The sequence below is a fragment of the Schistocerca cancellata genome, chromosome 2 (assembly GCF_023864275.1).
Source record: "Schistocerca cancellata isolate TAMUIC-IGC-003103 chromosome 2, iqSchCanc2.1, whole genome shotgun sequence".
In the NCBI taxonomy this organism is placed as follows: domain Eukaryota; kingdom Metazoa; phylum Arthropoda; class Insecta; order Orthoptera; family Acrididae; genus Schistocerca; species Schistocerca cancellata.
The window spans coordinates 1,149,958,646-1,149,973,179 of record NC_064627.1 but is presented as its reverse complement, the minus strand read 5'-3'; the positions used below and the strand labels follow the sequence as shown (position 1 = coordinate 1,149,973,179).

At 37.5% G+C, this 14,534-nt stretch overlaps 1 protein-coding gene and 1 non-coding gene across 3 annotated transcripts in view; one reads left to right on the top strand and one right to left on the bottom strand.

Moving 5' to 3' along the window:
- Nucleotides 1-14,534, top strand: part of LOC126163187 (ATP-binding cassette sub-family C member 4-like) — a 310,113-nt gene that overhangs the window by 168,413 nt on the left and 127,166 nt on the right. For both annotated transcript variants that reach the window (XM_049920140.1, XM_049920139.1), the window contains exons 7-9: nucleotides 3,921-4,059; nucleotides 4,149-4,259; nucleotides 7,688-7,909. In XM_049920140.1, the coding sequence (XP_049776097.1) occupies nucleotides 3,921-4,059; nucleotides 4,149-4,259; nucleotides 7,688-7,909 (472 nt within the window). The remainder of the gene's footprint in view (nucleotides 1-3,920; nucleotides 4,060-4,148; nucleotides 4,260-7,687; nucleotides 7,910-14,534) is intronic.
- Trnat-ugu (transfer RNA threonine (anticodon UGU)) lies at nucleotides 2,954-3,027 on the bottom strand. Its single transcript has one exon. It is a non-coding gene; the product is annotated as a tRNA-Thr (tRNA).

Sequence of the window (14,534 nt, the reverse complement as noted above, 5' to 3'; positions counted from 1 at the left end):
AAGCGGTCTAAAACAAGTGGTTGAAGTGCAACATCAAAATTTAATCAAACTCACTCAACACTATTCAGACTATGAAACCATTAAACACGAAGTGCCACAAGGTTCAGTTCTGGGACGTCTTCTATTTCTGTTATATGTGAATGGCCTAAACAAATTCTGCGGGAATGTCATCCAGCTTGCTGATGATACAAGTGTGATAGTGAGTGGGAAAGAAATGGAAATACTTCAGAAGTCTACAACAGAGACACTGAACAATATTGAAAACTGGTTGAGTCACAGCAAATTGGTAATAAATGTTAGTAAGACAGTTGCACTAAATTTCTATAATGTGAAAAAAGTTGAGCAAACTGTTCAGATTCAGATATATGACAAAGACCTTCAGAATGTAGACAACATTAAGTTCTTAGGAGTATGGCTCCAAGATAATCTTAAATGGGGACTGAAAAAGTTTGTCAGAAGTTAAGCACTACATGCTACTTAATGAGAGTATTAGAGGGATGCTGCAACAAATATTCTCTGAAAACTGTGTATTATGCCTATATATACTCACAACTGAGAAATTAAATCAATAAATGACCTGGCAAATTTCAAGTCAACTGCTAAGTCATATTTGACTTATCACTGCTTCTATAACCTCCACGAGTTCCTTCAGAAAGTTCACTAATGATTTGTGTCTTTGGCTTAGTGATGTATCACATAAATGTTACTAGAACTTTAATGGTTTACCATGTAAATGTTACTGTAATACAAATATTAATCTGCCAGTACAGTACATGAACTTTCTGCTTTAAAATATCTACTCTTTATTTTTGTACAATATTTGCTCTGTGTATCGTAACTCAGTGATCATTTAATGTGGAAATAATGATATTAACGCAAATTTAATATTTTGTTATACATTGACTTGTCCTACACCAGAATGTACTATTTGTGTACTATATATTTACCAGGGCCAATAAAACTCTACTCTACTCTACATGAGTCCACCAGACTTTGACTTGGTCCTGAAGTTGAAAAAACCTACTATTTCTTTTTCATGACATTTAGATTGATTTAAAAAGCATGTTATGTATTTTTTGATTATGACAGGTCTTCTAAATTAGAATCTGGAGATTCAGATTTCATCTTGCCTATGTCTAACATCACTGCATTTGTGTGCAGTACATCAGCAGAGGTGCCACTCTGGGGAAGGCTTTCATCTCTGAGCCAGTGTCAGTGACATCTTGTTCAGAAATACAGTTGAAGCTGTGCTAGATTGTGCTAAACTTGTTTCGGCCAGCCTGTCTTTCGTTGTGCCATAACCTGTAGCAACTATTGTGCATCACGCCTGGTGGCATGGAACATTGGTGTGTGTGATTCCTGTAGTGTGTGTGAAACCAACACAATGATTCCAGAATGAAATTTTCATTCTGCAGTGGAGTGTGCACTGATATGAAACCTGGCAAATTAAAACTTTGCGCCAGACTGAGACTTGAACTTGGGTCCTTTGCCTTTCGAGAGGACATGCTCTGCTGACTGAGTTACCAAAGCAAGACACACGACCCATCCTCACAGCTTTAATTCTACGAGGACCTCATCTCCTACCTTCGAAACTTCACAGAAACTCTCCAGTGATGTCTGTTCTTTCTTGTGGCTAGTAGTCCTGGCTGCTAGGAGCACATCTGGTAGATACAGCTGGCATACTCCTGCTAGTTGTTGCACCTAGGTGTTTAAATGTGAAATCACTATTATTTGCTAACTTCAGTGCTTGGTTCCCTTTGGCAACTGGTTGCTGTGGCAGGTTAGCATTGCTGTTGCGCAATTTGAAAAGTTCTGTACACTTTTGTAATTTGATTTCCCGCATGTCATTTTCATGTTAAGTCATTGCTGATTGAATATTTCATGGTAACCTGTTTATCTGAAGTGCCAAAAGTGTGCTTTTTGGTATGTTTTTTGGGTCCATCGCTTCACGTAAGTGTCTCCAAAACTCCAAATGCCCGATTTTTCTGTGTATACTACTTGCTGTATCTGCTGTTCCAGTGGCCTAACTAATCATTGGAACGAGATTTTTTTTTCTGTATCAAATTTGCCATTGGCAAGTGGTGGTTGTATAATATCACATTTAATAAAAGCATATTCACAGACATTGATGAGTATTGAGGAAAACTTGGAATCATCTTCCTGATTTCTGTGATGGCAAACTGTGTCATCAGGTGATCTGGCTAGAAGGGATCTTTGTTTAAACCACTAACTGTAGACTGGCCATTCTGGAAAAGAAAAGTATGAAAATTACTATGCAACAATGAAGGTTTTTTGCATGTCACTGACAAGAGATTAGTGTAGACCCATCCACTGGAAGAAAGTGTTACAGAATTATGAATAAAAATCACAAGAACTGCAAGAAAAAGTATGATTTTTATTGTAAGGAAAACAGTTATGCAAAATGTATGATGAGAAGTAATATTAGTGATGAGGTGTATCAAATGGTAGAATACAAGGAAACAGCTAATGGTACTTCAGATTCCTTAAAGCAGGAATTACGTCACATCCAAGGATCAGTTGTTAAAAATTTATACAGACTTTTTTTCTTTATTTGGATACCAGGTGAATACATTTCATCTAGCGTAGCAACACTAAAAATAATTGTTGAATGAGTTGAACAATGGACTTGCAGATAAAAATGTAAATGTCTTGCCAGTCCAAGAAAAAGTCTAAACAGCAGTAGTGATAGCTGTGAAGATGTTAGTGCTGTGCTGATGCTAGATAGGATAGATAACTGTGTGAGCAATATGTTACAGGTGATCATTTTCATTTCCTGCTCTCATTTTGACTCTTCTTTGCCATTTTTGTTTCAGTCATTTTTAAATTTGTTGACACTGTCAGACATACTCCTGCTATGAAATTATAATGAAATCCAGACCTTTAGCTGCTTACAGGCATTGATAAATACCAACTGGGACAGTTGAAAAATGTGTGCCCCGACCGGGACTCGAACCCGGGACCTCCAGCTTACATGGCAGACGCTCTATCTGACTGAGCTACCGAGGACACAGATAATTGTGTGCCTTCAGGGACTTATCTGTGATTATACAGACAACAAAATATACCTCAAATAAAATTATTACAAACAACATAGTGAATGAACAGTTGAACGTACAATTAGAACTGGAATGAAAGCCACTATCAGCCATTTTCAAACGAATCTACATGCATAAATCAGAGGCTGTTGATGATGAAACAGAGAAAATGTGAAGTGAAATAGAGGCAGCACTAATATTGTCTGTTGAGAAGGAGCATAAGGGAAAAGAAATTTTTGGAGTTCTGAAGTAAATTTCAACTGTGTTCATTGTGAACACTCTTCTCCAAAACTACATGGAAAAATCTGAGATGAGCAAAAAGAATGCACTATTAATAACAACTACAGTTATAATTATAACACTGCAAAGAATACGCAGATGCAGGTGCAAATGAAGAATGTAACCTATGTATGTTAAACAGTAGGTCTAAAGGAAAAAAAGGGGAGGACCCATTTGTACATATACAAATTCAGAAATTTTAGTTGAAGACAAGGCATTTAAGGACACTATTACCAAGTATAACATAATAGAAAAAGGCAGACCAGTCTGGGTTTATGTTTATTTGGATAAGTGGTTTCGACCTTTGTTATTGTCATTTTCAGATCCAATATCAAATTACTGCAAACTGCAGTTCATCTGCAGGTGGAGATTCAGTTAGCTACTATTTTTCATTTTTAAGTTTAGAATGAATTTTACATTGTTACTGATATTGAATTATTAAAGTGGATATTTGTGTTCCTTCTGTATTTATGTTTAAAAGTTGAGTGTGTAGATAGCCTCTTTTATCTTAATAAGGTGTTTCTTTAAGAAAGTTATTTCTACATAAGCTACAGATTTTCCTTCATTCTAGCTTCATCTTTTCAGGAATGAAGTCAAAGTACTTAGAGGAGCCAATTATCTGAGAGGTTACAGTATGGCATTTATGGTTTTTACTGAAAGAACGTCTTTATACATCACTGTTGTTGCTTATGCTCTTCTGGGAAATGTTATAACAGCTGATATAGTATGTATAATTATCAATATATTTTAATGAACATATTACTCTCACATTTTCAGAATGAAGTTGCTTTACTCTGACTTTTTTTTTTTCAGGTTTTCACTTTAGCACAATTTTTCAACCTTCTGCAACTTTGTTTGGCCTTATGTCTTCCACTAGCAATGCAAATGTCAGCAGAGGCCAAAGTTTCAATCTTCAGAATTCAGGTAATCACATTCTTCATTATTGTCAAATTCAAGTACAGTGACAGATGTATATAGAAAAAACAGAAATCAAACAGTACCTCCATATTACTATTCTACGTAGCATTAGAGAAAATGAACTTTGATATTCAAGATGTCAGTGATAAGTGTGGGTTCAGCAGCTTAGCACATGAATATAGTGACAAAAAAACACAACTTGCAGTAACCAGTTACATGACCACTCCTACATGGACATCCATGTGTAAGTGTTTTCCAAGTCTCCTCCTAAACCATTGGGCCAATTTCAACCAAACTTGGTACACACATCCCTTACTGTCAAGCAACAACTGCTGTTTGGGTAAGAACAATCTACCTCCCATAGTTCAGGAGTTATGATGTCATAAAGTCTGGGATGCATGAAAAACTGTCACATGGTGCATGCCATTTAAATTTATTATTTCTTTTTACTAATCCTATTTGCAACACATTTGGAAACAGTGTCCACATATGCCTCTGAATGTACTTACAAAATTATATCATGTATGACACATATATCAGGAGATATGATGCCATAAACAGTGAGATGCATGAAAAACTGCCACATCCCGCAGGACATTTAAAATTATTACTTTGTTGCTACTTACTCTATGTTTGCAGCATATTTTGCTGACAGTATTCACATAAACTGCTGAATGTACCTACATAAATACATCATTGTACAACACATAGTTCAAAAGATATGATGTCATAAACACTGAGACATATGAAGAAATGCCACATCATGCATGATGTTTTCATACTTTTATTCTTTATTACTAAGACACTTCTACAGTCATGTCAACTTAAGGAAATCCCTGACATCTGGGAGCACTTTTGACAGCTTGAACTGTGAAGTACAAACAGCTGTAGGTGAAAATGATAGCCATCTATAGAGCAATGAAAGGGTGTGCCATAGAGGCATTTACAAAATTTTGTTGTGAACACATGAGGAATCTGCACCAAGTGTATGGAGACTGTCAGGGACCATTTTTCTTAATTTGAATACTCTACTTACTCATTTGTACATTATGAGTTTCTTTGCAATATATGCCTCAGAGTTGGTATGTTTTTCTCATTCTTAGCACTTCCTACATTTCTCTTTCTTCTCTTATTCTTTGAAGTACCTCTGTATTAATCAATCTTTAGTCCACTTTGCTTTAACAATTTCCCCCCTCAACCATATTTAAAAATTATTCAAGTACTTTTTCTGTTTCTTTTGCACTGTCCTTGATTTTCTGTCATATATCTACACTAAAGATGAAATAAATGACAAGGTACCTGACTCCAAGTGTCCATTTCTGCTCAGAAGGTGGTTAAATATGGCATTAATTAGCTGGTAGAGGCAATTCCTGATGGGTTTAAAACCAGTTGTCATTGATAAGATGTGACCCCCATCTCTGGTCCCTGCCAAGTAGCATCTTTTTAAGACTGCTGTTGTTATACTGTGTTAAATAGCTGCAGGTGGTACATCATTGGTTCTAAACACAGTGGACAGTTTACACTGATACAGCAACAAATCAAATTCCTTCACTATATGCTCATGGACACATCCAAATTGATAGCTATTTTCTGTCATTCTGTCATACCTCATCGTTGACCCATCTTAAGCCCGGTCCACATGCAACGATCTGTCTGCGCAGACATCGGCGCAGATGTCTGTACATGCAAAAGATCGCTGCACACGTGGTGTGTTCACACGACACAAACCCCAATCTACTACTCGCCCGCCATCTGTCGGTGTAGAAGAGAAATATCAGTGGCAAACGATTACGCTCACCGTAAACGTCAAAAATTTAATTCAGTTATTTTGAAATATAGAAATGTAGGAAGTTCTGTTGTGGTCTGTGTTCGCAGCTTGTGTTGCAAAAAAACATTCAGACCAACCGCAGGAAACAGAGAAAGTGGTCAAAATGGTGTAGACAGTGGCTGCTAAAGCGAAAGCAGTTTTCTCGCGTACATTTAGTGCAAGAGTTGCAGGGCGAACCTGTTTTGTTTTACATTACTTCGTGTTCCATTTCCTGGCACTTTGACACTCCAATTTCATCTTCAATTGTACTCCTGCTTGGTCTTGGCGTTTCTTGATCACTAAGAAAGCCAAGCAGATCAAAATACCATAACATTGGCTGGTATACTTGATCTACTCTTACACCAGATCTTCTAGATTTCTGAACTTTGGATAACTCTTTTCGGTAAACAGTTCGCTGACAGACTTAATTTACTTGACTTACCTTCATGAATCATCCTTCAGGAGAGCGTAAATAGCTGCAAATGTGTTGGGTATTATTTTACTCGACGCTTGTTTCGATATTGCAGTTGAAAATTCCAAATCCTTGTAGCTCCTTCCTGTTGCTAGGAATTTTAATGTTACCGCCAGCCGTTCATGAGGAGAAATTGCCCTTCTCATACAAGTATTTTTTCTCATAATATGAGGGGTTACAAGCTTTAAGAGATAATTATAAGTTTCGACATCCATCCGCAAATAATTTCGCCAGTTCGCAACGAATTTTTTTTTTAATTACCATTTCTCTGTTTGCCGAGGCGTCAACTGCCCGCAATATTTCAATTAGAGCATTGTATGCTGCTGTCTTTTTGTCTCGGTCACTATATTCTTTACTTTTAATCTTCCACAAACATGGGTGGTTTCTATATATTTCAATGAATTCACTTACAAACTCTCGAGAACACTGACGAGCATCAGCCATTTTAATGCCCTGTGTGCACAAATACAAACACTAGACTGAGCAAACAGCCGTTTCATGCCAGATTTGCGGCAATCTCCTGTCCACACCCTCCAACTTGTCTGCGCAGATGTGGTTTGAACCCCCAGATTTGAGAGGTTTCGCTCAAACCTCCAACTCCAACTTCCAGGTTTGCACACACCTCAGATTGGTGCAAATCTTCTGTCCACACGCAACAATCTGTCTGCGCAGATGTGATGTGCGCAGACATTTGCGCAGACAGATCGTTGCGTGTGGATGGGCCTTTACAGTGCTGATTGCGTACAACTGATTGGCACATACACACCACTTTGCTGTCATGACTTATGTGAACAGAGGAGAGGTTGGGGTGTGGGTCACATGGAACTTTTGTCCAGCTGTATGCCTGTAGCACTTCAAAGTTAACATTGTGGTACTTTAGGGCTGGGATTAATATTTTGCCAGGTGAGCTTATTTTCAAAATGCAATTTTTAGCTGCCCTTTCAGATTTCAAGAAATATTGTTGTTTGTCTTAGTGTAAGACTAGTGTAATTAGTTTGAAACAGTACCCACTTTTTCCAATCTTTAAACCAAGTACTGTCTACACTCATGTAACTAATTCCTTTTTTTGCAATGTTTTTATTACAGGAACATTTTGAAAGTTTTTCATCTTAACTAGTAGCAATAACTGTATTCTATTCTACATTCATGTTGCAGGAATTTTTGTTGCAAGAGGAACATGTACCAGTACTACCAGCACCAGTCACATTAAGAGAAAGTGATAAAGAAAAACTGAAAGAAACAAAGACAGGGGTACAAATGAAGAAGTGTTCTGCTAAATGGTCTCCATCATCTATAACAGAAACGTTAACAAATATCAGTATGGAAGTCCTGCCTGGGAATTTGTGTGCTGTTATAGGTCCAGTAGGTGCGGGAAAGGTATGTACTGCATAATATTGTTCCCAAAAGGCAGCATAGTTTATTTCATTTTAGTAATCCATATTCTCTCAAATACTCTCACTAACCATTATACAGGTATATGAATAGCTTTATGTTGCTATTTTCCAGATATTGTTAACACACCACTGTGCTACGTACATCATAACACTTCAACAATACCAAACCTAGCATAGATCAAATACACACACACACACACACACACACACACACACACACACACACACACACACACACACACACACCTGAATATCCTTTGTGAATACAGTGGAACTTCGCTTAATGAGCACCTCCCATAATGCGCAATTTGCAAAACAAGAAAAAAATCGTAAAAAAAAAGACTCACTTGATGAGTGATGTTTTGCATAATGAGTTTGATAATTTCCTGTGACATCACCAACCATTCACATGCAACAGGTGAAATGTTCAACAATATAAACACCTTTCATTTTTGGCAGCAACATATGAACAATGTCTTTAGTCTGTATTGCTGTATGGGTTTTGTGCTCTTTCTGGTACAGTCTTAATGCAGCTTGTGATCACACATTTTTCTAAACGTGTGTTCACACAATGTAATTTTTTTTATTTTTATTTATTTATTTATTTATTTTTTTTTTTTTTTTTTTTGTGCGCAAATTTTAACAACCTTCATAGAAATGTCCCCGAAGATAATGCTGCAAGAAGACGACCATAAGGGAGAGAAAATGACCTTAGAAATGAAACATAAAATCATTGAAAAACACGAACATGGTGTGATCATTGGTGATTTAGAATGCATATACAATCAGTCTGCATCAACTATTTGCACTATCCTCAAGAACAAGGACAAGATTAAGGAGATAGATGCTTCAAAGGGAGTGTCAAGAGTATCTAAACAATGGTTTTGTATTCTGGACAATGTCGAAAGGTTGCTCCTTGTATGGATGAATGAAAAGTAATTGCAAAGTGACTCTGTTAACGAGAACATTGCTTGTGAGAAGGCAGGAATGATTTTTGCTGACCTCGTTAAGAAGGTGCCAGGATCATCAGCGGCCAAAGAAGTGTTTAAGGGAAGCTGTAGCTGATTTAAGAAGTTTAAGAGAAGAACTGGCGTCAACAACATTGTGAGGCAAAACAAAGCAGCCAGCTCTGACATAAAGGCAGCAGAGAACTTCATCAGCAACTTTAAGATGCACATAGATTCTGAGGGTTATCTGCTGCAACAGGTTTTAAATTCTCGCAGGATGGGTCTATTCTGAAAAAGATGCCGAAGCGTACCTTTAAAACAGCAGAGGAGAATGCATTGCCCAGTCACAAGCCACTGAAAGACCATCTTGCTCTGCTGTTCTGTGCCAGTGCAAGTGGTGATTTGAAAATTAAATGCTGCTCGCTTACCATTCGAAAAAGCCCGCCCAGCTAGCCAAGTGGTCTAACGCACTGCTACCCAAGCAGGAAGGCATGCTGGTCCTCGGCACGAATCCGCCCGGTGGATTTGTGGCGAGGTCCGGTGTGCTGGCCAGCCTGTGGACGGTTTTTAAGGTAATTTTCCATCTACCTCGGTGAATGTGAGGTGGTTCCCCTTATTCCACCTCAGTTACACTATGTCAGTGATTGCTGCGCAAAGACCATTTACCCATATGCGTACACTATAATTATTCTGCCACGCAAACATTTGGAGTTACACTGACGAAGGGGGCCAAACCGCACAATAACCCTGGGTTCAAGGTGGGTCGGTAATGGGGTGGGTGGACTGCTGTGGCCTGTTGTGGGGTTGTGAACCATTGAGGGCTACAGTGGGGACGAACCCTCTCCGTCGTTTCTAAGTCCCTGGTTGAATACATACGTACCATTCAGAAACACCACGAGCCTTCGAGAAGTGTAAAGTCCAGAAGAGCAGGTTAAATGTGATGTGGAGGTCCAAAAAAAAAAGAAAAGGCTTGGGTGACCTGTGATCTTTTTTGTGGTTGGTGGATCAATGAAGTGTTTGGTCCTACAATGAAAAAATATCTGCTTGAGGTGAATTTGCCATTTTGTGTCTTGCTTGTTACGGACAATGCTCCTGCCCATTCTAGAGGCCTAAACGACCACCTCCTTGAAGAATTTCAGTGCATCAGCATCCAGTTCCTGCCTCCAAACATCACTCCATTGCTCCAGCCTATGGACCAGCAGATTATTTCTAACTTTAAGAAGCTCTACACCAAAGCACTCTTCGAGTATTGCTTTGAGTTGACTGAAGCTACCATTATCACTCTCAGAGACTTTTGGAAATATCGCTACAACATCGCTATCTGCCTCAAATGATCGAAAAAGCTTGGGAGAAGCTTTGTCAGGAGCGCACTGTCGAGTGTGACTCTGAGGCATTTGAGTCAGCACCTGTGGAGCCTGTAGTCAACGAGATTGTGACTTTGGTCAAAAGAATGGGACTAGAAGTGGATAGCTTGTGGAAGATTGCAGGCAAGAAATGACCACTGAAGAGCTAATGGAGTTGCAGTGAGTTTCACAGCAGGAAGTTGTGGAGAGGAGTTCCTCAGATGAGGAGGAGGAGGCAGTAACAGCAAATCAGCAGTCTTCTGGCACAATAAGAGAAATAATGAAAGCATGGGAAGAGGTTGCACTGTACATTGAAAATCATCACCATGATAAAGTAGTGGCTGCATGTGCCACAAATTTATTTGACGATAACGCTGTGTTGCATTTTCTATAGATAGCTTCCTACTAAAAAGAATTTGTTATGTGTTTAGAATAATAAAGTACATAAAACAGTAAGTATAATTTTCTTTGAATAACTGGCATGAATAAGATAAAACTCTTAGAACTTGTTCCGCATGAAATGTGTTATCAGATTTTATATTAATTTATGTCAGATAAATTGTTTCATTTAATGATTGTTTTGCAGTAAATAAGCAACATACTGGAACAAATAATGCTCGCTATGTGAGGTTCCACTGCACATATAAAATTTCTGAAGAACCGACATGAATATCGTTGCCTATTTGTACATGTACTTATATTTCACAGATATTCTTCACATTCTTTCCGAGGTAATAAATCACTTTTAAGTAGACCACAGATCTTCAGATTAAAACCTATTCATTTCCTTATTTCGTAGTCGCAAAAAAACTTGTATACATGCATTTCATGACCAAGTAAACTGGAAGCCCTTAATTTCATAGCAACTAAAACAGCCTATTTTGCCTGTTTTTGCAAAATCCTAAAGTGTACCTATTTCTTTAGTGTAAGATAAAATTCTTGTATTTTCAAAAGATTATAATTGTTTGGAAGATTTGAGGATTGCAGGATTCAAGGTGATATCTGAAAAAAAATCTGTAGCTTATAGAGTCCTGGTCGACTGCCATTTTCCACAAAGAAAGTTTTTCATAGGGCTTGAACCGACCTCAGATGAAAAAAAAAAAAAAAGTACAAGGGGAGAGTTACAGGTTCCTAGCCATTGTAGTGAAAAAAAGCCTCACCTCTCCTCTTGGTGATATATGGGCTCTCATTGTAGGGAAGCAAGGCCCTTGTCAAAGTTTTGTTATCCACCCGCCAAACTAAACTAGTAAGTAATGTACTAACAAGCGTATAATGTGTAATGTGTGACATGTTCACTGTTCAAAATCTATTCTAGTTTCAGTGTGTGAATATTTAAACAGAAGAAAATGCTGAAAACAACTAGTTCAAAGCTTAGTCGTATAAGACAGAGGCTGCCAACCTTACTGCACTGTATGACAGATTGTAGATTATATGCTGAAAAGCATGCAACAGAGAGATTAGTTGTTATGTTTTTATGCCTTCTAGTTCTCACAGAACTGGGTGTATGGGAGGGGGTGGGGGGCAAGCCGGGGTATCTGTTCTGGGTGGCAATTTCAGGGTGCGCCAAATTCATATCCTTGAAGAAAAAGACTTTGTTTCACAAAGCACCTAGCATCCAGTGCACATCATCTGTTGATTATTCGTATGATTTTGAAATGCGTACCTGTTTGTTCTTGAACATTTTTGAATACATTCTAAGTTGATTTCTGAACAAATCATAAGTTGATTTTTGAATGCGAGCATAGTGTATGTGATGTCTGTGACTAGGGAATCCCCATCGCATCAAGAAATAAAAAACTTCTCTGCAGACAAAATGGGATGGGGCTATACCAGCTGAGCTGAATAAATTCTAACTGGTGAACACCAATCTCTGTTTGTTTATGTGGTTGATTGGGTGTGTGGGTGATAAGCATTGTTGTAATTATTAACGAAATCCGTAGACTGAGACTACCATAGTGGAAATAAACAACTAACAGAAAAAAAACAGATAAGAAAGTTTACATATTATCTTCTTAGTGAAGCCAAGAAAACGAAATTTTTACAGAAAATTTTTGACAGAGCACTCCACTGCTAAGGGCCAGTTGTACAGATCCCAGTCAGCAGCTGCTTAAGTTCTGTTCTTGGAATAGCACAGAAAATGTGTTGCACAAACATGTAAGGACGCCTAACTGGAGAATAAATGTGGGATAACTAAACCAGTGATTGTGGCAGGGTTAATGAAGTTAACTAGACAAAAAGTTTTGACAATGGCAGGAATTAGTGATGACAAGATTGTTTGCCAGAATGAGGATGGAAAAGAAACAGGGACATCATGTAAATTATACAAAATAATGTTATGATTCCAAATTTATATAAAAATTTCTTTCTACTGCTGCTTTTTGATCTTGTGCTTGAGAAACTGGAGCATATGACTGAAATGTGGAACTATTTCCTAATATGAAACTTTTTGCTTGTAGTAGGTCTCGTAGGCATTTGATTATGATACTTCATGAATTATATTCTGTTGTGTTATTTATGTAAATGAGGTAGATGACAATGATCATTTGTGCCAAAAAAGCTCGCATGTGTTACAATTGTTAGAATATTAGAAAGGCCTATTTCATTTTAATCTATCAGGCAGTGACAAAATAGATGTAATCAAATCGAGAAAACACCCTAGTCTTGGGTACTACTCGTATTAACAGCTTTCTTAATATTGGACAACAACATTTTGATTTTTGATGTAGCTAAAAATTTGGAGGAACTTCGATGAGATAAATGATTCTTCTGCAGAAAGGAAAGCACATTGTGTAAAGCTGTAACAAGATTATGGAGAATAAAAGTGCTCACCTAAGGATTGAAGAAATGTGTACTGCATGCTTGTCTTATTTAATTTTACATCACACAAAAGAGAAAGTTATTAGCTAACAGGCAATGAAAAGTGCAAATTTTCTGAAGAGTTCTTGTTCTCCTGGTCACAAAGAATCCAACCCAGTATTCTCTGTGAGGAGCTTTTTCCTTTAAAAAAAAAAATCATTGTCCTGAATATAGGTTTGTTGGCTTCAATTACAAAATATACTTGTTTGACATGCAGTAGAAGAATGCTGTGTGAAGAGGCATGGCACTGTAGTTTAGCACACTTAAGACCAAATAACATCTTATGTTTCCTTGAGTGTATACGTTTCATGTATCAACCTCTTCAGAAAGATTTGCACTACAACATGAACATATTTTTTAGTTTTTTCAAACTTTTGATGTCCCGTGTCGAATGCTCGATCAAGTTCTTGTTGCCCCAGGTCCAGAAATATCATAGATCTGGGGCTGGTTTCTCAAGCCATTTTGGAATTGCAAATTTCTTCTCACATCTTTCAACAACTCAGCATATGTGAAGCAGATTATTTTCTAAATATTGTTTAAAGCTGAACTAGACTCAGCTGTTCACTTTTATTATAATTTTAAAGTTGCTGAGTCCACCTTTGATATAAAGGAAAAGTAAGCAATGTGAAAATGTCACACTGGTAGGACAAGGCATAAATATTTTTAAAATGATGCACCTAGTTTTGATTTTTTTGTAAGTTTTGAGTTGTAATGAACATCTGTTCAGGATTGAGGGTGGTTCTAAAACTAAAGTTGCTAGACTGTATTGTATGTTTTCTTAATTTTATTTTTCCAAAATTAAGTGCAGTGTCCCTTAACAAAACCAAATACTTTTTATGTGCCCTTCATTGTAGCACCTTGTTTCTTTCTTGTATTAGGTTCCCAGTGGTAGAAAAGTCTGCCAGCAAGCAGTGGTACTTAAAGAAAATGTTGACAGAAAGAAAGACTGAAGCAAACGCTTTTAATTAAGGCAGCTGATGAATCCACAAAAAAGAACCAGTTTTGCAGTGACTTATGCCATACTCTTGACGCTGTAAACAACCGTTTTCAAAAACAAAAAAATCCCATTTTAAATTGTTTTCTTGAGAAGCACTGTCAATCGTTTGTTCCTGCAGAGTCAACATTACCTAAAAATTATGTGGATTCATCTTACAGTGACCCATTGCACAGAATGCACAGCTATTGGGGAGTCTTGCACATGGATTTCTGTTGATGAAACTATTGACAATGTTGGTCAGTACACTGTAAAATGCCATCCTTAAATGTGTGTGAGGAGGGAAGCATTTTGATTACCACTGATGCTGAGTGAGAAAAAATTTACAGTTTCTCTCATTATATCTGTAGTCGGTCAGTGGTAATACTGAATTCTCAATCATATCATTGGAGCAACTTAATAATTTGGGCCTCCACCATTCACAAGTACAACGATGAGTGAAAACTAGAAAATTTTAATCACAGTTAA